At 47.5% G+C, this 26,394-nt stretch overlaps 1 protein-coding gene across 3 annotated transcripts in view; it reads right to left on the minus strand.

Moving 5' to 3' along the window:
- The window catches only part of AKNA (AT-hook transcription factor), a 223,918-nt gene that overhangs the window by 61,224 nt on the left and 136,300 nt on the right, over positions 1-26,394 (minus strand). For all 3 annotated transcript variants that reach the window (XM_085611866.1, XM_085611856.1, XM_085611848.1), the window contains exon 15: positions 11,042-11,204. In XM_085611866.1, coding sequence (XP_085467992.1) covers positions 11,042-11,204 — 163 coding nt within the window. The remainder of the gene's footprint in view (positions 1-11,041; positions 11,205-26,394) is intronic.

The raw sequence follows: 26,394 nt of genomic DNA on the forward strand, positions 1-26,394 counted from the left end.
GATGGACGTCCGCCTGTCATCCGCGTACCACCCCCAGACGGACGGCCAGGCCGAACGAACGAACCATACCATGGAGCAGTACCTCCGTTGTTTGCTGCTTACGGTGGAGAAGGACTGGTCCGAGGTGCTGTGGATGGCGGAATACGCGTACAACAACAGCAAGCATTCTGCCATCGGTATGTCTCCTTTCTTTTGCCTCCACGGCCGTCATCCTCGCACCACCGCCTGGGAGGTACCCCGGGACAGCCACTTACCCACAGTGCGTTCCTACCATGAGTCCTTGTGCCGCCTCTGGCAACAAGCACGTTTTGAGTTGGCTAAAGCTAAGGACACCTACAAAGCGTATGCTGACGCCCATAGACAGGAGGAGCCCGAGTACCGTCTGGGTGACAGGGTATGGCTTTCCATTCGGCACCTGAATGTGCATGGCCCCAAGAAACTGTTGCCTCGTTTTGTGGGTCCTTTTGTCATCGAAAAGGTGGTCAACCCCGTAGCTATGAAACTCTTGCTTCCTGCGCACATGAAGATCCACCCTGTCTTCCATGTCTCACTGCGGAGGGCGGTTTCTTCTGGTAGCGCTGTTCCCTCTCCCCCTTCTCCGGTGGTGGTGGAGGACCATGTTGAGTATGAGGTCAGGGCCATTCTGGGCTCTCGTCGGACCAGAGGTAAGCTATACTACCTGGTTGACTGGAAAGGGTACGGCCCGGATGAACGGTCTTGGGAACCTTTGTCCCATGTGCGCCATGCTCCCGTTCTAGTCCGTGCTTTCCATCTTAGTCACCCGTTGAGCCCTCGCCCTGTCTCCCCTGTTTGAGTCCTTGGGGTGTTGGGGAGGGGGTCTTGTTTTGGGGGGGTGTACTGTCAGGTGCCCCGCAAACGCGCACACAGAAACACCGGGAGACTCACTTCCGGTTGGAGGGTGAGTCCCGGTCTAGTGGTTGCGGCGCACGAGAGGTCGGAGAAACACTTCCGGGGGAAACGCTTAAACTGCGCGTTTCCCGCCGGCTCCGTGCTTCGGATTCAACCGAATCCCCCTGAGACGTGAACGCCGAGTTCCGAGTCGAGACGCGACTCCAGTAACCTGGTTCCAGTGCAGTTGGAGGCGTGTAAGTGCATCCTTCTCACCGCGCTGGAGCGCCCCCGCCTTAGAGGCTGCCTGAATCCCAGAGCGCAGGTGTGCTCATGGGATATTTGTTTCACGTTGTTGGATACCTTTTGTTCGTTTAGCGCAGGAGCGCTTAGGGAGCATTTAAGTCTACATAGCGCAGGAGCGCTTGAGGGATACTTTTGTTTGTTAGCGCAGGAGCGCTTGAGGGATACTTTCGTTTGTTAGCGCAGGAGCGCTTGGGGGTTTTGCTTCAATCCTACAACGCAGAAGCGTTGGTGGGATACTCTTGGTTTTTGCTTCATTCAGCGTGGGTGCGCTTAAGTGGTACTGAAGAGTCCATAGCGCAGGAGCGCTACAGTGACAAAGTACCCATTTCATTCTGGAACTGTGTTCTAGCACCTACGTTGCCATTGTTATAGCTTGCCCCCTTAGTTTGCCACTTTCTTGCGCAAGAACACCTTTGCGCATGGTTTGACTTTTCTTTTGACACACAGGCGCAGAAGCGCTTTACTTTGATTTACGGAAGGAGTAGTGTCCAGGAGCTCATCGCCAGGAGCAGCGCTGATTCTGGGTGCCCTGGTCCGAAGAAGCATCGGTGAGTCCCCGGAACGACCTTCTTTCTGTGTGTGGGTTAGCGTGGGTGCTGTAGAACAGGGGTTGGGATTCCTTATTGATCTAGTCCTTCCTGTCTTCCATAGGGCCCCAGGATACTCCTACACCAAGCCGCTACGTCCTTTCTGGCTCCCTTCCCTGCGTCCATCTCATCCCCGTTGGTTCCTACTATTCACGAGGGTCAGGTGGGTACAGGGACGGGTGCTCTTGTCGTCTCTGCGGAATCACCTCGCAAGCAAAAGGTGAGTCTTGTGAGGTACACGACACTCTGCTTCTTCGGCTGCTTCTGCTCCTTTTGTGGTCTTTCTAGCTCTCTGCCTGCTGTTTCACTGTATAGTCTTTCACTTTTTACCTCAAACATTTTATTTACTTTTCTTGTTATTTTACAGTAGCGCATCTGAAAACGTCGTACTGAGCTGCTCCCTCCTTCCAAAAAATAAAAAGATTGTTGTGGCTGGTGCCTATGTCCTCGGGAGTTTTCACACCCCTTAATGGAAGTCGCAGTTCAAAGCCTTGGAAAACGAGCTGGAAAACTACAATTTACATTGGTTTTCAGCACGTTTTCCCTGCCACCCTGTGATATTGGAGGCTCACCGGGTGACCGTGTGATGGTAGCCGATATCGTATATAACACAGTGACACCATGTGAGTTGGCAGGTATGCAACTCAGTGAGAATGATCTAATACTTGAAGAATTTTTTCACTGTTTCTACCAGAACGGTTACATTTTGACTGCCCAGAACAGATTTTAGCGATAAATATATTACTACAAGAATTGTTTTCTGTATTTGAAACTATTGCAGCCCCAATACTTCATTTGACTTACTTAACATTTGAACAGGAGGTGAAGTGGGTGCCACTTCTGCTTTGGCTCCCAAGATAAATGTGTATGTGTCTAGATCTATGTCTGTGGCTTTCTATGTGTGTGTGTGTGTGTGTGGCTGTTTGTGTGTGTATGTGGCTCTGTGTATGTGGCTCTGTGTATGTGGCTCTGTGTGTGTGTGGCTCTGTGTGTGTGTGGCTCTGTGTGTGTGTGTGTGGGGCTCTATGTGTGTGTGGGTGGCTCTGTGTGTGTGTGGGTGGCTCTGTGTGTGTGTGTGGGAGGCTCTGTGTGTGTGGCTCTGTGTGGGTGGCTTTTTTGTAGGTGGCTCTATGTGTAGTGGCTCTGTCTGTGTGTGGGTAACTGTGTGTGTAGGTGGCTCTGTGGGTGGCTCTATTTGTGTGTGGGTTGCTCTATGTGAGTTGCTCTTTGTGGGTGGCTATGTGTGTGTGGGTGGCTTTGTGTGTGTGGCTCTGTGGGTGCAAATGCAATAGGTCTCACATTTGAGAGTGATTAAGCTATTGACATTGTAAATAACAATGCCGTTTCTTTAAATGTTTTAAAAACAAAAACTAATGTCATGAGCAATGCCAATAGCTCTAACTTTAACAATGCCGAGACCATTGCATTGTAAATGCTTGTTTTTAGGTCTCGGCTCGAAGGTTGCGCTTGCGCAGTCTCGCTCCGAGATTTAATGTTTTGGAGAAGAGGGGCTTGAACTCGCCCCTCTTCTCCCCTCTTCTCCATTGGCTGGCCTCTTGAATGCTGGCCAGCCATTGGAGAAGAGGTTTGTCTCTCCGAACAGGTCCCGTCCTTTTCGGATTCGGGGGCGTGTTTTTTGCTACTTTTCTCATTATCTCCTCCAGCCAATGGCAAGAGGAGAGAAAAGAAAAACACGCCCCCGAATCCGGAAACGCCGCTGCGTTTCTCCGAGGCATTTCTGCTTCGCCTCGGAGAAAGGCAGTGGTCTTATACTTGTTTAGCTTCACTTTAAGAGTTGATTTTAATTGGCGATTGCTGCTTCAGATCCCAATGTCATATTTTCTGATATCACTTATTGGAGTGCCCGCCTCTAACACAGCATTGCAGCCACACGCCTTTCATTTTTTCGGCATGTCAACCATAGCTGCGTACACTTATGTCACTTAAGGTCTCTGCATGGGCTTTAAAGTCATCGCCCCAACCCATCCCCAGCAAACAGAGCGGGCTTCCGAAAATAACAATTAGCTCAAGCAAGCAGAGCGGAGGAAGTTCAAGCGGACCATAGACACGGAATCTACCTCAGCTCACCAGCTGCTGCAGACAAAATGATTTGGTGGCCATGCTAAAATTAATTTTTTCCAGTTCCAAAAGCTACCAAATATAATGCAAAATTAAACGTTTAAAAAAAAAACCTTTTAAATAAAAATGTATAAAGTGCTACGTTTGTAACTATATAACAAATTAAAATAAGTGAACCGTACAAAATTAAATGGATTTAGAAAAAGTATTAAAAGATCCTCTGTGTTAGTAAATACTTATATATTGAATTAATGGTTAACCTCATTTCTCTGTCAGCAAGCTCCCGTGGAACATGGCCACGCAAGTTCCCCTGCTTGTCTCTCTTCTATGTCTACAGCTCTGCCTAGGCTGAAAACAGGAGTTTTCTCCTCTCTTCTCGGACACAGCTTCTTCCGGAGCTTTAATGGTAAGAGTTGGGAAGTATATGTTACCTTGGGGAGCAATATTGCCTGAGTGATGGACTGATAGGCCGGGGTGTGGGGGGGTGAAAGCCTTGACAAGAGGTGCCCTCACTCACTGTAAACAAACTTCCTTCAGCCCTGTGGTGGGATCGGATCCTGGAGTGTACCTTGGGCAAGGAGCATTACCTACTCGATCTAGCCACTACGTACTCGGACACTGGTTCAGTGGCTCCACACTGAGGCCACTGGAAGTTTCGCTTCCCCTTTTGGTGCTAATTACTTTTAGCATCGACCGAAACGCTGGCACACCGCTATCAACGCGTGCCCCTTTCCCCCTGTTCTTACATCCCACGTCCCGGAGACGCGAAGGATTTCTATTTATCACATTTTTTCCTTCTATAACATATTGCATTTTATGGGGCAGTTTGGGGTTTTCGGCGTTGTTTCAAAGAAAGGTTTTCAGGGAAAAAAAGGATTTCGCCGCCGGACGGAGGAAATAATAAAATAATAACAAACAAAAGGACTAGACGGAGGAAGGGAAGTTGACACTGAAACGCCCAAAGTCGCTCCGACGGGTTTCAAGGCGCTACAAATATGCAGACGGCGCTGCGTATTTTGCTCTGCATGGCCTTTTTGGCGCTGTCTTCGAGCGAGACCAACACTGCCAACTTCAGCCCGCAGGTAAGATAATTAGACAAATCAGAGTTTTTCCTTGGATGCTTTTGTGTATTTATGAGTTTGACATCGCAGTCCGTGACCCCTCTCACTTGGGACAACTTTAGGTCGCCTTATGTAGATTGCAGCCCTTGCACTTCTGTATGGATGGGGGTTATAATATAGTTTTGTTAATTCTGCTTAATTTAGGTTTTGCCCAGCACTCTCGGCCTTTGGCGCAAGTTATCCATCCTCATTAAAAAATAAAAGCTGCATATATATTCTAATTTCTTGCTGATTTGGATTTGCTGACAATGTGTTATTGTCATTTATTCCTAAAAACGGTTTCTTTCCTTATTGAAGCAGAGTAATGGCTCTCTTCCAGCCTCCCCGGGGGACACGTGTTCACTCGCACACGAGATCTGCTGACAGGGTTTAGGAGAGGTGCCTGGGATGGGCCAAGCCTGGACCTTCCCTCCACTTCCCCTCCCTCCCTGTCAGACTTCTCTCTGTGTTTTTTCCCTTTATTTTCTTTGTTGTCTGTTTTTGTAGGAAGGACTTCTGCACAAAGTAACAAAACCAAATAATACCAGATACGTAGAAACTGGACCTCTTCCCCTCACATGTAGGCAGCGCGCACAGATTTTGTATTTCATGTATAGATTTAGTACGTTGTTGTTCAAAGGTCACATGTAGCGGTGCAGAGGCCGCGGATTGAATGGGAAGCAAGAACGAGTGTGCGCGCTTTGGGGGAATCGTGATCTAACGTGACTTGACGGATCTGTTGGAGTACAACGGGGTCTCCTGGCGAGGGCACAGGGAAGGGGCGGTGGAAGACGGCTCTGTGGTGTCACGGAGGTGAAGTGCTGCTTGTGGGGGCTGGTACCGGCTGTGTAAACTGAGCCTCACAGGCTCCCATCCGGCACGCAGCCCAGCAGTTCGTTCTTCTGATGTCTAAAATGGGTGCTATTGATTTGGGTAATAACTTGTATCATCGATCGGACGTGTACATGCATAGGAGTGTGGGAGGGGCGGGTGTATGTGCGAATACGAAAGGCAGGAAGCGGTGCTCTGAATGTTTGGCTCCGGGTGCAGTGGGGAAGCCATCTGTTTGCAATTGTGCATTTTCGCCCTGCTCAGCAGAACCGTGGCCTTTAACGGAATACACTAAAGTGCAGCTCCGGCAGCATTCACCCCACCTCCACTTGCGCATTCTGCTGAGCTTGTATTTTTTTTTACACACTTATCTAATGAAGTCTTATGTCTTCGTGGGCGAATGCATCCACCGGGAATTGAAATCCTGACGGGGCCTCTCAGCCGCCCATCCTTCCGGGTAGCAATGAAGTTCTATAGCGCCGTGAGGTCCCAGCGCTCTTTATATGGTTTACACATACACCAATTGGGTAGTAAGTAGCGGCGTGGAACATTTTTATTACGTGTATGTGAAGTTGCATTTCGGAAGAGTTGACTGTGGCCCTTTTTAGGTCTCGGCTAGCGTAGGTGGCAGGGTGTGGGTGGCTCTGTGTGTGGCTCTGTGTGTGGGTGCAAATGCAATAGGTCTCGCATTTGAGAGAGATTAAGCTATTGACATTGTAAATAACAATGCCGTTTCTTTAAATGTTTTTAAAAAAAAGAAAAAAAAAATAATGTCATGAGCAATGCCAATAGCTCTAACTTTAACAATGCCGAGACCATTGCATTGTAAATGCTTGTTACTTTTCTGAAACGGGAGCCTCCACTCTAGTTACGCGAAGGGGGTGGGGGAATGTTGTCCTAGCACTCTTTAGTCAATCCCCTGGATCGAGACATTTCTGCCCCGCGCATTATGGGAGAGTGTCTATAATGCAGCCTTTTCAAACAGTCGGACCTCCTGTTTGGAAACCCGGAATAGGTGGGCGTTCCCAATCAGAATTTGCATCCTCGCAGCTTTTTCTGGAACCGAGATTCTTAGGTAAAAAAAAAAACTCGGCTGCAGAGATCCTGTGAAGTATACACATTAGAGCAGAGTGATAATATTCTGCTGTATATTACTGTGGATACACCCCCACCCCCACTCCTATGTTCAGCCACTGATTATCATCTCCATAATATTGATGTGGTATGGACGCTGATATCTGAGAACGCCTCCTTTCAGTAACAAGCCCGCAAGTGGTGCGCGCGCGTGCGAGACAGCGAGCGATCTGTTTTCAATTATCGAGCCCGTGTCTGGGCATGATAATTGAAAACAGATGTGGCCTGTGCAGGTAACCGCAACCAATAGGCCGTGGGCGGAGCAATGCGCCCGCCTTTGCCCAATTGCATGCTATCTTTGTTATAAAGACGCACGCAAAGGCCAATAGCCTGGGACAAAACAAAAAGCTCACACACGTGTGCGAGCGTGAGCTGAAATTTTAAAAGCCCTTACATAAAGTCTTCACCAGAACAGCACAAGCGATATTACAGGCTCGACCTAAAAAAGGGAAGGAGATTGCACGGCTGCACTCCCTAGGCCTATTTTGGTCTTGGGGATCCCATCCCCCAGGGCTTCCATTAATAATAGGTGGGTGCCACGATGCACACCCAGGTCACCACCAAGCCCCACATTGGGGGCTACAGGGGGAGCCCCCTGGGCCCCTACAGCCCCAGCCTGCTCCCCACATGGTGCGGGAGCCGGCAATGCTGCCGCCCGGAGGGAGCAGCTGCTTTTTGCCTGCTCACTCTGGCCGGAAGCAATATGTGTTTTATTTCCATGCCCGTGCGCCAGAACAGCACACAAGTCTGTTCCCAGCCAGCAGGAGAATTTTTAAATCTCTCATGGACTCCCATTTGGTGTGAGATTTAAAAATGCTCCCACCAGACAGGAGCAATCACATTTTACTGCCTGCAATAATGCGCTCAAGGAAACTACTGTGTTCTGGGGGCTGAATACCTGGGATGCTATGAAAAGATGTTACATGGTAAGTAACATTTCCAGTTTGTAGCATGTGCAGCTGTAAATATACATGCTCAGAACAGACCGTAAAGGATTTCCTACCCAAACGGTGGCTTGAAAGCTGATGATCCAGATGTTTGGAACAGTGTTTTTGGGAGAACTTGTCCAGCTTAACATGTTGATGGATTAGAGTTCTTTGTAAATAGGTATAGCAATCAGGATGATATAGGTGAATTTGAGAATATTATACTATTATTGGAGAGCCTTATCTCTTGCACCTATGGACATGAAGTACACTAAATCTCACAAGTGTAAGGCGAACCCTTACCTCACCAACCTTGGCAACATGCTTCCTCATTGTCCAGCCTCATTCGTCAGAAAATATAATAGTAACAAATGGGCTCCCTGATTGCATGGAGTACTTTCTTTGTGTGTGTGGTATTCGTTTGAAGAAGTTTAAAAATCTGTGAGTCTGCCACCACATTTTAATTGTAGGAAGGAAGCTAAGGGAACTGTTATAAATCCAGGCTTTCTTTAGGACCTAGATACGTATAATCTGGTTAATCGCTCATTCACAATGTATCTCGCATACTGCACTAACACTTGTCATCCTTCATGCAACGCATGCTGAAATACTAGCAGTTCTCCACCTAATTCTTGGTGGAGGTAGTCCTGTGGGGATAAAGACAATGTAAGACACATGAGAGAATCGCACGGGGCATCAATCGAGTGCCCTACTATCCCGGTCCTACACATTCTGCACGCCTGACCTTAAGATGGCTGTCATGGCCTGGCCCCTGGAAGCATTGCTATCGAGTGCATATCAACCCAACAGCAATCCTTAGCTTCCCAGTCACTCCGGGATTGGTGCTGCCAATTGGTCTATGACCCCCGGATGGAAACCTTGATCACGGTACATTCCACAGAGCCGAAATCAACATGGCCCTTACCTGATGGAACTTTGATGGAACTTCTGATGGACCTTTGACGACGCCCCCTGGGCAAATAACAAAACTGTTTGTACTCACCCCAATGCACGAGCAACCTTGGCCGATGCCCGGTGGAGCTGTCATATGCAGCTAAAGAGGAGTCCGGCCCTGGTTTCACCCCCTCGGCCGTCACCTACCCTGTCGGACATCTGACATTGTTTTCCTCGTGTTGCCAGTTCTGTTTTCCTTCCCTCCCCCTCCTCCTCCCCCTGTGACTCTTTGATTCAATTGATGTAACTATGTAACCGGTAACTCGCTGTAACTCATGTAAAGCGCTCTGATACCTCCGGGTCTAGCTAGCGCTATATAAAACTTTTCAAATAAAATAAATAAAATAAAATAAATGTATACGGGACAACATTAAAAGGAAGAAAGATGCTATGAGTCATGCCACTCCATGCACCTGTTCTGTCATGCCACAGCAAAGAGGTGCAAAAAGTACACTACAAATCTCACATGAACAGGTTTAATAAACACACAAAGACTATGTTGGACTGCAAATCACACATCACTCTCTGTCCATAGATGTGTCCTCCACTCAGACATTCTTACCCGAAAATAAGGGAGTTTTAGCACCATGGATGGAGCACTCAAGTGGACCCTTGTAGTTACATACTGAGGTGGAAAAGAAGATAAAATAATGTCAATCATTTGGCAGTTATTACCTAGCATGGGTCACTGGGAGTAGAAGCCTGAATACACACACCAGCAGAGGGATCCCCCTGCTTTTATCTTACCTGGCACAAGTCCCTTCCGAATGTTGGAGAATTAGGGTGGTATGGATGTTTTTGAGAGCATAAGTGTCTCATTGGCATATCTAACCCTGCCCATGGTCTCAGCATGTCATGACGTGACAGCGCGGCCGGTCACATGACCTGGAATGCCACGTAGGGTTTGTTGGTATGATGGTGTTTTTAGGCGTCTTGGCGCTGTAAGTCTCTGAAACACGGCGGCATAGTCTTGTTTGGGCAATGCTGTCAAAAGTAATATTGCTAGAATGTGGAGACTATTTTGGAGATGCAAAAATGGAAATAAAGATTTAGAAACATTTTATTGTCTCTGATGAAATACGTTTGGATCACGGTGGCTGGTGTAAGAGGGAAATACCGTAGTCATTACTGTGGGGTATCTGATCACAAATGAAGTGTCAGGTGTTGTTTGTGTTAGTCTGACATGTTCCTTGGAGACAAGCAATAATGTGCAGCTATAGAGAAAGGGTAGCACCAATGATCTGTCCACTATTTGTACTGGACTGTATGTAAAAGTCAAGAATAATGCACAACATCAAATTAACTGTCTGTTACTTATTTTTAACCATGGTATAGCATCATTAATTACCTCCATGTTGGTCTAGAGGCACTAAACCCATCTTTGATCCTTGGTGGGGAGTATGTGTTGAATGTTATGTTTTGACAGGGTGGTTTTGAGGCGGATGGTGACACAGCTTTCAGTGTTGATTTGGGTGGGGCCTAGAGATTGAGGCAGCATTGAGGAAAGGACACAGCTCTGCACGTCTTTCAAGTGCAGGCCAAAGTGAAGATTTATGGTATTTTTTGTTCAACTCAGGGGTCAGGGTTGAAGGGTGTTTTGAGGTTACACTGACAAGGTGCAGTGAGTTGATCTAGGGTTCAGACCTTGGTATGGTCTGGTGCCTGTTTTACGGAAAACTCTTGCCCCTTCTCTTCTGCCCCAGAGGCTTCCAAGAAGATGGTATCTGGACTCTCACCTTCTTGAGCTGCTATTACACAGGAAGACTCAGCCTCCTCTTCCTGGGAGCCGAGCAAGTCTTCATCTCTGGAGATGTTGTGTGTTCTGGGGAGGCTTACCTCTGCATCCTAAGGTGAGCTCACTGCCATTCCATCCGGAACCCAAGGGCCTTTTTGCAGCAAAAGGCGTGTAATGTATTACAGAAGTAATCATAGGTTGGCAAAAAGCACAAATTACAGATGTGGTGCTGGCTGCTCCAGGAGTATTTGGTGTAAAGCCAAGGGCAACATTGGAAGGGAGTATGTTCCATACCCAGGGAGTATGTTCTCTACCCTTGCCTTGGTGCATTTTCAAACATACAACCGAGAAGACTTGAGGGTTGCTGAGGCCCAGGAGAAACATAAAGAGCCACATGGATCCTGAGATAGTAGCATGCTCAAGAGACATGTACCCTCTGCATTAGACTGCACTAGATCTATGCAATCACTTTATATCAGACCTGCAATCCTACACTTGATACTTTTTCACCAAAATTTAGAATAAGTGAGTGGAACCTACTCTCGAGCAAGGCGTGAGCCAAGAAGATCCGGCTGTGTCCGGGTCCTCGTTCGTGGTGGGGACAGTGAAGGGGAGGCAGATGTGCTCGGAGATCGCTGAGGGGTGGTGGTTGTTGGAAAGGTGCCTGCATCACTATGTTCTTCATTCTCTGAGTCCATTCGAGCTGCAACGAAGAGGATTGAGGATAAGCCATATTAACTTAAATTGTGGTAATACGTGGATTATTAAAATCAAATTGTCATACATATTCAAATTAAGATCGTACGAAATGCCATTTTAACCACAAATAGAAATGAGCAATGAAAGCCACTGCTGCACTGCATGGTTGCATTTGCAGCATAAACACATTACCACACAACACACAGGTGCAAAGAAAGCTGAAAGAAAAAGCAAGGAAGTTAAGAAAAAAAGCAAAGAGAAAGTGCAAACAGTGCCAAGAAGGAAGGGGGAAAAAGTGTAGCACTATGTTGAAGATAAAAGGGAAGTGGGTGTGAGCATGTTTAAAGGTCAGCTGGACTAGAAGGGTGAGGAAAGATCAAGGTAAAGGAAAAGGTAAATGGGTGTAATCCACTCAAACAAAACAACACCATGGAATAGGAGGAATGAAAAAGATGGAGCAAGGTAGAGGGAAAAGTGGGGCCATCATTTATAAAGAAGACAACATTTGAATAAAAACAATTTGAGAAAAAATAAATGCAAAACACCTTTTACAATAAGCAGTTTTGAAACATAATAAGTACAGCAAATTGCAATTTGGACGTTAGTTTACAATGCTGTCATTTAGAAAGGCAACATGCTTCAGTTTGAGTGAAGCAGAGTTCAGTAATTCAGGACCTAATGCTATATGAGAATTTGGAATAAGCCACTTTAGTTGTAACCAATAAGAACTACGCAATACACCATTTGTACTAATACATGGGTGATGCTGCCAATGAGCCCAGAAACAGTACCATCGGAATATTCTTCAGAAAGATATTCATGCTTCAACAATCTGCTCCTCTAGTCCGACAACTGATAACTTCGGAGAACGCAGAAGTAAACTTAATTTTCAATAATATACTATTTTCAAAATATTTTAATTAGGCTCTATAAACAATGAAACTACAAAATTTAGCATTTAAAATCATAAGCATCTTTGTTCGTCCAATGTTCCCTCACGTTCACTTCCATCTCTAGACATCCTGTAGGCATCTCTGATCTAAAGCTAAAATGCAGATTGACATCCGCAGCAGCCATACATTTTGTGTAGGAGGCAGTGCTTAGGTTGAACAGTTGGTTGCAGGTAGGGCCCACCGGCACTCATTTTTGGAGACCAGCAAATCAAAAGGAGGAAATAAAGAGAAAGAAAAATATGGAAAAACAATGACAAGGGGAGAAAACAGGTAAGAAAAAGAACCAGCACGTATGTGGTAAACAGAAAGGGAGTGTCAGATGGTGGATTAAAGAGGCATGAGGTGGAATCAAGACTATGCAACCTTAGTATAAGGCATCCTGACCTTTGATAGTGTCGGCCACAAGTTTCTGAGCAAAACTTTTGCATGGAGGGATGGTTACCCAAATGATGGAATTCACTTACGGTAAAGATCTGGAAAGTAATTTGTTGCTTAGCCTGTAAGCATCTGTTCCTATCTTGCAGGGCTGTAGATTCACATGCTCTGCATACTCCTGCCATCTGGTCTAGTGTTGGGCTCGGACTTTGCAAATTGTTTTTGAGCAAAGAAGGCATTTCGAGTTACGATGTACACTATGACCCCTCCCTTAGTTGGCAATACACATGGCCACAGATTCCATTGTTAGAATGTTTTTTGCACAGTGAATGAGCCAGTCATTCTGTAACATGGTGGCCATCCAAATTCTATATAATGGTAACAACTTTTAATGTTAGGGGCATGTGCAACCATCTGCCAACTTCAGGGAGGAGGGTGGGTGCGTGTGAATCTGCAACACTATAAGCTACAAACAATATGACCAGTTGCATACAGGGTAAGTAACATATTTCATTTGTAGCATGTGTTGCTGTAGATACACGTGCACTAAATAGAAGTGCTCCCCTCAAAGCGGTGGCTAATCAGCGAATGGTGCAGATGTTTCAGACAAAAGTAATCTGAGACAAAATTCTAACTTTACGACTTTCGGTATTCACAAAAGGCATTTAGGAGTAGTAAAGTTAGGATTCCTACCTTTACTATTGCTAAACTGAGAAAAAATCCTAACTTTAATGACTTTCGGTATTCGCAAAAGGCAATTAGGTGTACTTTACTACTCCTAAATGCCTTTTGTGAATACCGAAAGCTATGGGAATATTCCCTAGGAAAGCCATGGTAGCTCCTTTCCACCTGGTAGAGTGTAGTCTAAGGGCAGAATGGAGAAGCCTTTTAGTTTTAAAATGGCTCTTTTGGATAAATGTAACTATCCATCTAGCTATGTCAGCTTTTGATATTCGGTGTACTTTGTATTGTTTTGCAAACATGACAAAAGAGCTGTTGGATTTTGCTAAAAGATATAGGGCAAGATGTATCAACACTGTATTTTGCGAAGTCCTTAATAGTGAATTTTACCGATTCGCTATTATGGACTCGCAAAATGCAATGTATGTAGGTTTCGCAAATAAAATTGCGATTCCTATGCATTCCTTAATTGCGACTCTCAAATTGCGAGTCGCAAATAAGGAATGTCTTCCCATTCATTTCTATAGGCCTAGAGGCCCATAGGAACGAATTGGAATTGCATGCTTGTGAGTACCCAATAGGTACTTGCAAATTGCGCATGCAATTTCAAGGGTGCCAAAAGGACACCCTGTTGCACCCCTAAAATATGTATGTGTGTAGGAGTCCCTGTGAGCCCAATCTGTTCCACCTGGTCGCTCACCCTGCCCCGCCCACCCGCCCATTTTCCTTCCTACTTTAACAAGCCCTTACTGCGCGGACCGGGCCATCCCTCTTTTGTCTCTGGGCTCCAGGTCTCTCATCCCCATCTGAACTATGTCTGGCCGGGAACTTAGAAGTAAGTCCTCGATTGTTGGGGGTTCCATTGTGGGAGGCATGGAAAAATTTCTAACTAGAGCAAACTCAATAGTGTCCAATGAAATCTTAGTACTGGAAAAATGCATGTCGCAAGAACTTACTGCAACTAAAAGATCTTCACTGGGACCAATCGCTACTGCTATAACGCCGGATAGATACTTGCCTATGGCGGAAAATGCACTTTGTATAACTGAGCAAGATAGCGCCCCTGGAGAGGAGGAGAATAACTCTCAGGATCTGGACTTTTTGGTTAACAAAATAATGCCAGAAATTGATTTAATCCTTGACAACGATGTGAACTCACCCATTACCTCAGGGGCTGCCCCCAATAATATTATGCATCTAGGGCCTAGAGAAGGGGCTATCCCAAAAAGGAAAAGAGTATATAACAAGAAAGAGGGAAGTCTTGCGAAGGTTGCGAAGGTTGCCAGGCAAAATAGTAGTAATATCAAACCAGGCAGGCCTGCTGCAGGGCTTCAAGACCTGGGCAGTGGATTGGTAGACTTGACTTTGCCCCCCCCCCGTTACCCATATCCCAGGCCAGCATGGTACTGCACTGACCCTTGAAAATCTGGGAGCGCTATTTAAATCTATTTTACATCCCCTAGAGACCAAATTGGAACAAATTGAAACTAGATTGGCTAACATTGAGAGAGTAACGTCCACTTTAGTAGCAAGACCTATTCCTGCCAATATTTCCAGTACAACTATTACTGAGGGTGCTCTCCCCCCCTCAGCTAGTAGTATGCCTATCCCCAGCAGCAGATTGCCTGGACCAACGGGCTCTAACCCTCTTCCCTTGGTACCTCCTAGGCAGTCGCTGGCCTGTTCCCTGGTAGGTGCCAGAGGCAATGACAACCCGGGGGTTACAGTTACAGATAGGGGTAATAGTGCACCTCCAACGTCAGTGAAAGATATTAGGGCTAGTAAACCCCGAACCCCGGACTTTCCCCCTGAAGCTAATCGCTTTATGGTGGTCTTGGCGGGTGTCCCAGCCCTAGAAGAAGGGGAAGATGAATCATTTATCTCACTTAAAAGCAAAGTCGTCAAATGGCTTAATTGGAACAGACCCCTGCCAACCCAGCTGTCTAGCGAGATTGTAATGCTAAGAAGGGTACCTTGGGTGGGAAAGCTGGCAAAAACTATAAATGGGGACTGTATAACAATTAATTTTAGGGACCCCAGAACAGTCCACCATATTTGTGCCGGTTTTAATAGGTCTTTTGACTCCACTATCCAGACCCTGCCGCTCTCTTTCTTTTACCCCCCATCCCCGACGACCTATGGGAGTGACAGTAACGAGTGGACCAGGGTCAACTATAGGGGCAGAAATAGGAGATATCATGGCGTTTCAGGCCCTATGCCACCTAGAGCCACGTTTTGCGATTACAACCGCTTTAGCTGCCTTGATGCAGTTGACTGACTACCCCAGGAAACACAGTCATCTCTTGGGGAGGGGAGTACACCCCTGAGTGTAGAAGCTTTAATAGGAAGTACCGATCAGTTAGAATTGGCCCGTGCGGAGTATCCGCCAACGGCTGGTGCTCGGCTAGGGCCAAACACCCAGTCCCAATCTCCCTCCGTGTGTGCCAGTCAACTTAGTAGCCCGGCGGCCACTAAGGATTTGACATCCCTCAGTAGTCCCGTGGGGGATATCCCTGGACCTGATGCTGTGGATTATGGTGCAGGGTTTAAAATCCTGAATTGGAATATCGCAGGCTGGCGTAAAAAGGAGGAGGCATTAGGGTGGCGGGAGACTGTTAATGGCCAGGACATACTCTGCCTCCAAGAGACCTGGTCCACAGAAGAGATTCTCTTTGATGGCTTTGTCTCTTTTAATTGCCCGGCGCAGGCATCAACCATGGGTAGGGACAAAAGCGGTCTTGTGATCCTTTTGTCCGTAAGCTTCCCGGTGCAAGTTAAATCTCATACCATTGTAGGATCCCATTCACAGGTCCTTTGGCTGCAGCAAAGTGGGGGCCGTGATGTCCTGCTGATTAACCACTTTAACAACATGTTTGATTCCTCGAGCTCATTTGTAGTCAACGAAATTGCAACTGAAGTTGATAAACTATGTAGGGCTAACCCGGTTCCATTTGTTATTATCTGGGGGGGTGATTTTAATATTCCCACATGTACTTTCTCTTTTTCTAATGCCTGTGGATTTGATGGGAACCAAGGGGCCGACCGGGCTCATTTTGTACATACACCTTATGGAGAGTCACTAAATGCCTTATTGTTAAAATTGGACCTACTTGTTCATGTGCCCGCTAATGATAGGGAGGGCAACCCGGTCCCAACTTTCGTAGGGAGGAGCTCAGCCTCTGTTATTGACCACTTGTTGGTTTCGGAGAACATCAGCTCTCTCTGGCCTGTCCCGCAAATTGTAGACCTGTCCCTTAGTGATCATAATGGAATTACTTTTACCACCTTGATTTGGGGGAGGAAGGTCCAAGTTGCCCGTAGGACAGTTGCTGAATTAATCCCTTATAGGCCTAACGGATGTAGAATAAAATGGTGCAGTGACGCTTCTGAGAAGCTGATGTCAAAAATTGTGGCAGTAAGTCTCCCTGAGCTGCAGCGCTGTTTAGATGATAATACAAGTGCGGCAAGTATTATTGTTGACTTTGAGGAAATTAATGCCATAACTAAAAAAATACTTACTGCCCCCAATAGGCCCAGGGCTAACATGGGATGGTTTGATAGGGCTTGTACAAGGTCTTTGCAGGAACTAAAGAAAGCCCTATGCAATCACCCCAGGGACAAGTGTGTTGTTAAATCCCTCAGAGCAAACTATAAGGACCAGTTGTCCCGTAGGAAGCATGAATTACGGGAGGAAGCCTGGGATAATTTCTCAAAAGCAGCCGAATTGCGGGATAGCAAACTCTTCTGGAGCACAGTGAATAGTCCTTTTCTGCATCAGAAGGAGGCTTACCCAGTATTGTCAGCCCAGGTTAGTGAAGAAAACTGGGTTGTGTTTTATAATAGTATTTTTAATCCAGGGGGAGGAAACGAATAGTTTCTTACCTGTCGGTGTAGTTTTGCAGCTTGAAGATCTTTCTGGATTCACTATGCTGTGCATTATTCCGCGATCTTGTGGTTGGGTCCGGATTCGTAGTCTTTTCTTTGTTTTTTTTTTTTTTTTTTGTAGCCCAGGTGGGCGTCGACGTACACCATTTGGTGCACCTCCCGTGACATCGTCGTGCTTCCTGCGGAAGTCCCACCTTTGGGGCGCCATCTTCGGGTTCTTTTTTCCTTTCCTCTTTTTTTTTTTTTTTTTTAACCCTAGGCGATTGATTAATCCTTCTTGTCCCTTTATCTGTATGTTTGTATTTCTTTGATCTTTTCCATTTTCCCCCCTCTTCCTCCAGCCTCATCTTCCTGGCGGAGGTGGGTGGGTTCGCTAGTGAATCCAGAAAGATCTTCAAGCTGCAAAACTACACCGACAGGTAAGAAACTATTCGTTTTGCAGCGTGAATCTTTCTGGATTCACTATGCTGTGCATCGATTTTGTAGCGGTTTTCCTAGTTCTGTGGCGGCTGGGTGGTAGATGAGCGTTGGTCGTTGAAAATGTGCTGAAGCACCTTCTGTCCAACCTGTGCTTCCTTGTTCATCTGAATGTCCACGCAGTAGTGTTTCGTGAACGTGTGCACAGATGCCCAAGTTGCCGCGAGGCATATGTCCTGGATGGGCGTGTTCGCCAGGAAGGCCACGGTGGCCCCTTTCTTCCTTGTGGAGTGAGCCTGCGGCCCCTCCGCCTGTTTGTGGCTGAATTGAATAGTGAGGGCAATCCACCTTGCGATGGTGCCCTTAGTCACTGGTCTACCCATGAAGCTAGTAGCAAAGGACACAAACAGCTGTTTCGACTTCCTAAGTTCTTTGGTTCTCTCAATGTAGTGCATCACCGCTCTTCTGGCATCGAGGGTGTGCAGTGCCTTTTCTGCGTTTGTAGTCGGGTTTTGGAAGAAACTTGGTATCTGGATAGTCTGATTTATGTGGAACGCCGACACTACCTTGGGCATGAAGTGTGGGTCTGTTCTCAGGACTATTCTATCTTTGTGAATCTGAATGTAGGGTTCCTGCAGCGTTAGTGCTTGAAGCTCGCTCACCCTGCGTAGTGAGGTTATGGCCACCAGAAAGGCTGTTTTCATAGTCAACATCTGCAGTGTGGCCTTGTGAATGGGTTCAAACGGTGCCTTCATGAGCTCCGTCAGGACCACATTAAGATTCCATGCCGGCGGCGGCAACCTTTTCGGGGGGGCCATCCTTTTGGCTCCTTCCATGAATCTCCTCACCACCTGCGAGCTGAAGAAACTTCCACCTTTTTCACCTCTGGTGTAGGCCACGATGGCCGCTAGGTGTACCCTCAGTGAGCTCGAGCAGAGGTTACTCTTTAGAAGGTGTGTGAGGTACCTCAGTACTGTTGAGTCTCTTGTCATTCTGTTTTGCAGGCCCTTTTTCCCGCACCACACAGTGAACCTCTTCCATTTTGCGCTGTAGCATTTTCGTGTAGTTGGTTTCCTCGCCTCCCGCAGCACTCGCATCGTGCTCGGCGGCAATCTTAAGTGTGCGAACTCTAGGTCTTCAGGAGCCATGCCGCCAGGTTGAGGGTTTCTGGCTCTGGGTGCAGGACCTCTCCGTTTTGCATTGAGAGCAGGTCCTTCCTCCTCTCGAACCTGTATGGGTCGCCTTGTGCCATTTCCTGAATTTGTGAGAACCATGTCTGCCTCGCCCACTGCGGAGCCACCAGGATCAGGGTCATGTTGCTGGTTCTGCACTTGTCGAGCACTCTGTGCAACAGGGGTATCGGTGGAAAGGCGTAGGCAAATGTCCTCGACCAGCTTATCCATAGGGCATTTCCCTTGGATTGCTGATCTGGTTGCCTGGACGCGAAGCTTTGGCATTTTGCATTGTGGCGTGTTGCAAAAAGGTCTATTGTGGGAGTCCCCCATCTCCGGAAGAGCTTCTCCGTTTCCTGGCCATTGAGCTCCCACTCGTGTGACGCTGAGGTCTGCCTGCTTAGCCAGTCTGCCTCTACATTGTCCTTCCCCGGTAGGTGAATTGCCAGTAGATCTATCCTGAGAGGTATGGCCCATCTCCAAATCTCCTGAGCTAGGGATGAGAGCGGGAACGACTGTGTCCCCCCTTGTTTGTTGATGTAGAACATCGCCGTGGTGTTGTCTGTTTGGACCAACACCCTCTTGTTGAACAGGTGCCTCTGGAATGCCTTCAGGGCTAGCAGGATTGTTTTCAACTCGAGGTAGTTGATATGGCGGACCGCATCTGCTGGGGCCCATAGACCCCTCACTCTGAGGTTGTCCGTGTGCGCTCCCCATCCCTTCTGCGATGCGTCCGTGGTAATGGTCACTGTTGGGATTGGTGGTGTCAGGCTTCTCCCTGCTGTTATGTTGTCTCTGTTCCACCAAGTTATCTCCTCCTGCACTGCGTGCGTAACAACCACTAGATCCTCCCAACTTCCGTTTGCTTGTGACCATTGTTGTTGTAGCCATTCCTGGAATGGTCTCATGTGCAGGCGTACATTCGGCACCAGCTGGATACAGGACGCCATCATCCCCATCATCTTGCTCACAGCCCTCACTGTCAGAGCTCGCCCCTTCTGGTAAAGCTTCGCCTCCTTCAGTAGAGCCTCTGTCCTCCTCTCGCTGGGCACTACTGTACTGTTGCGGGAGTTGATCTTTGCCCCCAGGAAAATCTTCACCTGCTCCGGTTCCATCGATGATTTTCCCCAGTGGATCGAGAATCCCAGATTTGTGAGGGTGTCTGTTACGCGTTTTGCGTGCCTCTCGCACTTTCCGCGTGAGTTTGCCTTGACCAGCCAGTCGTCCAAGTAGGGGTAGACATGTATTCCCTGCCTTCGTAGGTGCGCCGCTACCGCCGACAGGCATTTTGTAAAGACCCTTGGTGCTGATTTTAATCCGAAGGCCAGGGTCGTGAACTGGTAGTGTTCTTGTTCGATGTTGAATCTTAGAAGGCCCTTGTGCCTTCTGTTTATTGGGATGTGAAGATAGGCATCCTTGAAGTCCACGGTGACCATGAAGTCCCCTTCTCTTATCTGTGGCAGAACCTCCTGCAGTGAAGTCATTTTGAGCCTTTGCGTTCTGATGAACTTGTTTAGGTAACGGAGGTCTAGTATGGGTCTGAGGTCTCCGTCTACCTTCGGAACCACGAAGTAGTTTGAGTAGACCCCTTTGTTGCGTTCTCTGAACGGCACTGTCTCTATGGCTCCCTTTTGCAGGAGTTTCCGCGTTTCTTCTCTGAGTATTGCTAGTTCTTGGGCCGATCTCAGTCTTCCCCTTGGTTTCCTGTTTGGAGGTCTTTTCTCCAAATCTACGCAGTACCCGTACTGCACAACGTTCCGTATCCACTTGTCTGTGGTTATACGCCGCCACTCCTGAAGGTAGAACCTCAGTCTCCCGCCTACTGGTGTCGTATGCTCGTAGGCTCTTGAATTTTCTCTTCCCCCTGATGACACTTTTCTGCGCCTCACCCTTGGGGTCCTGACGAGGGTAGGCGTCCTCTTGCGTGCTGAGTCACTTCGTCGAGGGCTGTTCGCCCCCTCTCCTCCTTTGGCCACGTCCGTTCCCTCTCCCGCGAAAGGACTGGCCCCGAGGTTGATATTGCCAGTTTTGCTTCTGCTGACCTTGTCCGTGACCTTCACCCTGCTGACTTTGTTGGAACGCCTGGTGCGACGTCCCCTGCTGGCTTCCTCCCCTACCGTAGGGTCTTCTCGAGGGATTTCCTCGCCTCATTCCCCTCAGCTGTAGGGCCCCCATGGACCTCGCCGTCTCGTTTTCTTTTTTCAGCTGGGTGAGCTTGTCGTCCACTGTTGCTCCGAACAGTGTCTCTCCATTGAAGGGGGTGCCAAGGATGTTGTTCTGCACTTCCGGTTTGAATCCCGAGATTCTTAGCCATGCATGCCTCCTCTCTGTGACCCCTATGGCCATGAGTCTTGCTGAAGTCTCTGCCCCATCCAACGCCGTCTTTATACAGGAGTTGGCGATGTTTTTGCCTTCATCTATCAGGTGAGAGGCTCTCTGCCGGTATTCTTCGGGGAGGTGCTTTACTAACTCCCCCATCTCATCCCAGTGCTGGTATTGGTGTCTATTGAGGAGTGCGTTTGAATTCGCCATGCGCCAGTGCATTGCGGCGTTCCTCTCGACCTTTCTTCCTGTGAGGTCAATCCTCCTGCTCTCCTTATCCGGGGGTGGGCCCGAAGTTGCTGGTACGTTGGCCCTTCTCCTGGCCGTGGAGGCTATGATGGAGTCCACGGTCACGCTACCCTTGATGTAAGGGGGGTCCAGGGAGGAGTGCTTATATTTCTTCTCTGTCCTGGGCGTGATCGACCGGCAGGTCGCAGGTTCCTTGAAGGCTTCTCTCCCCTGATTCATCACGCTTTGTAGCATGGGGAGGAACTGGCTCCTTGTCTGGATGGGGAGCAGTGTCTCGACGAGAAAATCGGCTTTCGGTTTCTCCTCGTCGAGTTTGACGCCGAAGGCCATTGCTGCGCTCCTGACCACCATATTGTAGACCCCGATGTCGTCGGGTGGCGAAGGCCTCGAAGGGTACGTGTCCACGGGCTCCTCCGGGTTTTCGGTGTCGAGATCGTGCCATTTGACGTCGTTGCTGGTCGATGCCGCCGATTCGTAGAACGACCGCTGGTCTTCTTCCTCGGCTTCTCCCTCATAATAGGGCTCTTCTTCCTCTTCGAGTTCTCTTGTCAGCCCTTCGGCGTCTAACTCGTCTTCGACCTCACCGACGTCCGCTGATGAAACCGTTGGAATCTTGAATTCCTTCATTCTGGCGTCGAACTCCTTCTTTCTTTGAAGGATGTTCTCCATTTCGGCCTCGAGCCGCCTCTTCTTTTTCTCCATCTCGGAGATGCTTTCGGCGTCGACCGCGGGTCTTTTCGATGAAACTTGCGTCGACGTCGAACGTTCTTTCTGCGTCGATCGGCCCGTTTCATGGGATGCTTTCGACGACCCTTGCCTTTCGGCGTCTTTCGGCACCAGGGAGTCCTTATCTAAGGATCCGCTCGGCCTCTTGTCCGTGGTTCCCCCTTTGGACGTCGAAGTTTTCGGCGTCGGGGCTCCCTTCGTGGACTTTGACTCAGATTTTCTCGAGTCACCCTCGTGTTGTCGAGGTACTTTCTGTTTTTTGCGCTCGACGATTCTCTTACCTCGTCTTCTTTTTTCTTGTCGGTCTCTACGACCGTGAAGTTTTCGGCTGTCTCGGCGTCGTTGTCCTCGTCGTCCGAGGAGAGGCCCAGAGCGTAGAGTGTCGGGGGCTTCCCCTTGCCATCCATGCTGGCGTTGGCCCTTCTCTGCCGCTCTCTCACCCTGAGTGTCTTCGGCGCGAAGGCTGAGCAGGCGTTGCAGTCGATACTCTGGTGATCGACCGGTAGGCAGAGGTTGCAGACCGGATGCTGGTCTTTCTGCGCGAACTTGTGGTGGCAGTTTGGGCAGAACTTGAATGGCGTCTTGTCCATTGCGCTCAGGGTCTCTGAGCGTGCATTCTCCAAGGTCGTCGAAGAAAAAGGGCGCTGGTCCTCCTTTCTTCGCGCTCCTGCTGAAATCTTTTCCTTTCCTGATATCTTCTAGTGTTTCTATCGACGAAACTCGCTTTTCTTCCTTCTTCCTTCGAGTGTAATTCTGGAGCTTCCCGATGACGATACAGACCCAACGGCGGAAAAAAGAATCTGAAGATGGCGCACCAAAGGTGGGACTTCCGCAGGAAGCACGACGACGTCACGGGAGGTGCACCAAATGGTGTACGTCGACGCCCACCTGGGCTACAAAAAAAAAACAAAGAAAAGACTACGAATCCGGACCCAACCACAAGATCGCGGAATAATGCACAGCATAGTGAATCCAGAAAGATTCACGCTGCAAAACTAGTACGTGCCCTAGAGCAGCAGCCCTTGGTCCAAACCTTCCCCTAAATATTACAACTGACGAGGTAGTTATTGCCATTCGAAATGGCAAGGGAGGAAAAGCCCCAGGTTTTGCAATGGTGTGTCTGGGCTAGAGTTTGAATTTCCGTTATTTGGGATAAAATCCAATTGATACAAGTAGATCCGGTTGATGTTTGTATTTTTTATTCTTGTTGGTAGCTGCAAACGAAAAAAGGAAGGCACAGCCAACACGTGTTTCGCCCCCTAGTTGGCCATCAGGCCTGGGGCTTCCTCAGGGCGGGTGTTCAGGTAATTCGGTATTTTTTAACGAGGGTTTATAAACCCGAAGATTTCTCTGGTCTCGGCTAATGCCAGGTGCTGCAGTTGTCCAAGTCGTGGTAGTAGTGATGATCTCTTTCCCCTCGCACACATACAACAGGAAAAGCCCCAGGGACTGATGGGGTGCCGATAGACCTTTACAAAGCTGACACTCTTTTGTGGGGCCCCCTTCTGACCAAGGTCATTAACGCGGCAGTCATGGTAAGCACCCCTCTTACATGGGGTGAATCAATTATTATACCAATCTACAAGAAGGGCGATAGGAGCGAGGCAAAGAACTATCGCCCTATCTCCCTTCTGGACTCCTCCCTAAAAATAATGAGTAGGGTGCTCCTACAACGTCTGGAGGAATAGGCAGAGGTCAATGGTATCCTGGCTGATTCCCAATTTGGGTTCCGTAGGGGCCTTGGTACCGTTGAGCAGTGTGTTAATTTAGATCTTATCCTAGGTAAATACACCTGAGCCAAACAGGGCTCCTTATTCCTCTGCTTTGCTGATTTGTCCAGCGCTTTTGATTTGGTGAACCATGCCCTTTTGTGGTCCACGTTATTAAATATGGGTGCCCCACCCGCAATTATTTATTTTCTGGCCAGATTATATAGTAAACTATCGGCCAGGATTCGTTATGGCCAAGCGGGTGAATGCACTGATGATATTGAGGTCAAATCAGGTATCAGACAAGGCTGCGTCCTTGCCCCACTGCTCTTCTCTCTTTTTATTAATGACATGGACTCTGAATTGAGATTGGTCTCCTCTGATGCACCACAAGCTGAGGGCCAAGCCATTCCTGTATTGCTCTACGCAGACGATACTGTTTTATTGTCTAGAACTCCAGTGGGTCTGCAGAGATTAATGGATAGTTTTTTTAGTTTTATCCAGGGGAGGAAATTAAAAATGAATAACTCCAAGACGTTTATTATGGCTTGTGGCAAGAAAATAAAAAATTTGAGATCTTTCCAGTTTGTGGACCAAAAGATACAAGTGGTGGATACATTTTGCTATTTAGGCATCACTTTTAGTAGTAATGGCATGTGGGCACAGGAGATTCGTAACGTTAAGGCCAAGATGGGCAAAGCCATTTCTGGTGTTTTTAAATTCGCCTCAAAACTAGAAAGCCGGCGTCCTTGTGATATGTTGCACATTTATCGCCTTAGATGTGCTTCTGTGGCCCTCTATGGATCAGGGGTTTGAGGTCATTGTCGCCATGGAGACCTCCAGGTGGAGGAAAATAGCTTTTTAAAAAGGCTTCTTTGTCTTCCAACTTCAGCCTCCACTGGACTGTCCCACCTTGAGGTTGGGCTGGAATACCTGACTGACCTTACGGGGTTAGGCCCATTAATGACCTGGAGATCGATTTGGGCAAAGGAGGAAACTGGCTTCACTAGGAAAATTATCTAAGACTGCCTTCGTTTGGATAAACATAACCAGATCCCATGGCTTAATTATGTGATCTTATCCTATAGAGAGATATTCGATATGAATGTTTTGGTGGACCCTGCCAGGGCTGTAGATTCCTCAAAAAAGGAGCTAAAACTTATTTACTTGGGGATTAAATCCAAAGTGCGTAGAGACATAACTTGCCCGATGGCTACTCACCAATTTTACTACTCCCTTAACCAGGCAAGTTTAGGTTTCGCCAAGTACCTAAAAGTGGTCACCAAACAATCTCATCAGTTTGTCCTCACCAGACTACGTCTAGGTATTGCCCACATTTTAGTGGCCTTTCCATTGATTAATAATTACACGGCAATGCCCTGTCCCTGTGATGGGACTTCGAAGCAGAGCACCGAGCACTTTTTGCTTCTTTGCCCCCTGTATTTATATCTCCGAATTGCCTACCTTAAACCACTTTTTAAAAAAATGTCAGATCTGCGATGAGCCTTCTTTTTGTACTTGACGAAGCGGATGTATGCTTTTTTACAGCGACCTTTATTTTGCAATCTGTGTCCGTCAGGAAAAGTATGATCTACTGAAATTACATGTGAAAAGATACTCGTAGATGTTGTCCATCTGGCTCACCCCCCCTTTTTCTGCCCCATTTTTCTTATTGTCAACCGAATGTATTGTCATTTTATCATTTTATGTATTGTATTGTATTACTGATGCCATGTGCTTTTATGACTGTTTTTAAACAATCGAATAAAGTTTGAAATGATGAATGATGATGTATGTATGTACCTTTGGCACACCTGCATGCCCTAAGGGCATGTATGTACGCCACATGGCACCTAGAAAAATGAAAAAAAGTGCATTTTCTAGGAATTTACAAATTACCACCAACTTAAAAGTTGGTGGTAATTTGCGATTCCTTAAAGCTCGGTCGCAATTTTTTTTTTCTTCCTGCATTGCATTTGAGGAATCGCAAATTGCGATTCCCTAAATGCATTCGCAAAATAGGTAATCGCAAAAATTGTGATTCCCTATTTTGCAAATGCCTTTTGAGATGATACATCCCAAATGGCTTTTTACCGTTTGCAAACGTGCCGGTTTGCGAACGGTAAACCGCTTGATACATCTGGCCCTTAGTTCTGAATATGTAGTACATTACAGCCCCTTTGACATCCAGTGCTCTTTCTACTCCTAAGCCTGGGTGAGGAAACAAGACTGGTAACTCAATTGTTTGGTTGAAAAGGAGCGATCACTTTTGGGAACAATAAAGGTTCAGTTTGAAACGCAACCCTTTCCGCAATAACCTGAATGAAGGATTCTTGTATGTTGAGGGCCTGTAGCTCACTTATATGTCAGAGCATGGCGATAGCTATGAGAAAGGAATATGCTACTTACCAGTATGCATCTGTTCTTGGCCAGTAGAGCTGCAGATCTATACACTGTGCATAGATCGCCATCTGGTGTTGGGCCCGGATGTTTGCAGTTTGTTTTTCTTCTTGGACAATGTTTGGAAGTCACGAGTTCGGTGACTCCTCCTTCGGTCCGTACTGCGCATGGGCTTCGGCTCCATCCTCAGATTGTTTTTCATCAGCAGGGAAATGATGGAGCGTAGTGATAATAGTAAAGAAACCCATGTGTGTTGTATCTAAATAAGATAGACTGGAACGGATACAGGTAGCCGGGGAGGCGGG

The sequence above is a fragment of the Triturus cristatus genome, chromosome 1_2, assembly GCF_964204655.1.
Source record: "Triturus cristatus chromosome 1_2, aTriCri1.1, whole genome shotgun sequence".
In the NCBI taxonomy this organism is placed as follows: Eukaryota; Metazoa; Chordata; class Amphibia; order Caudata; family Salamandridae; genus Triturus; species Triturus cristatus.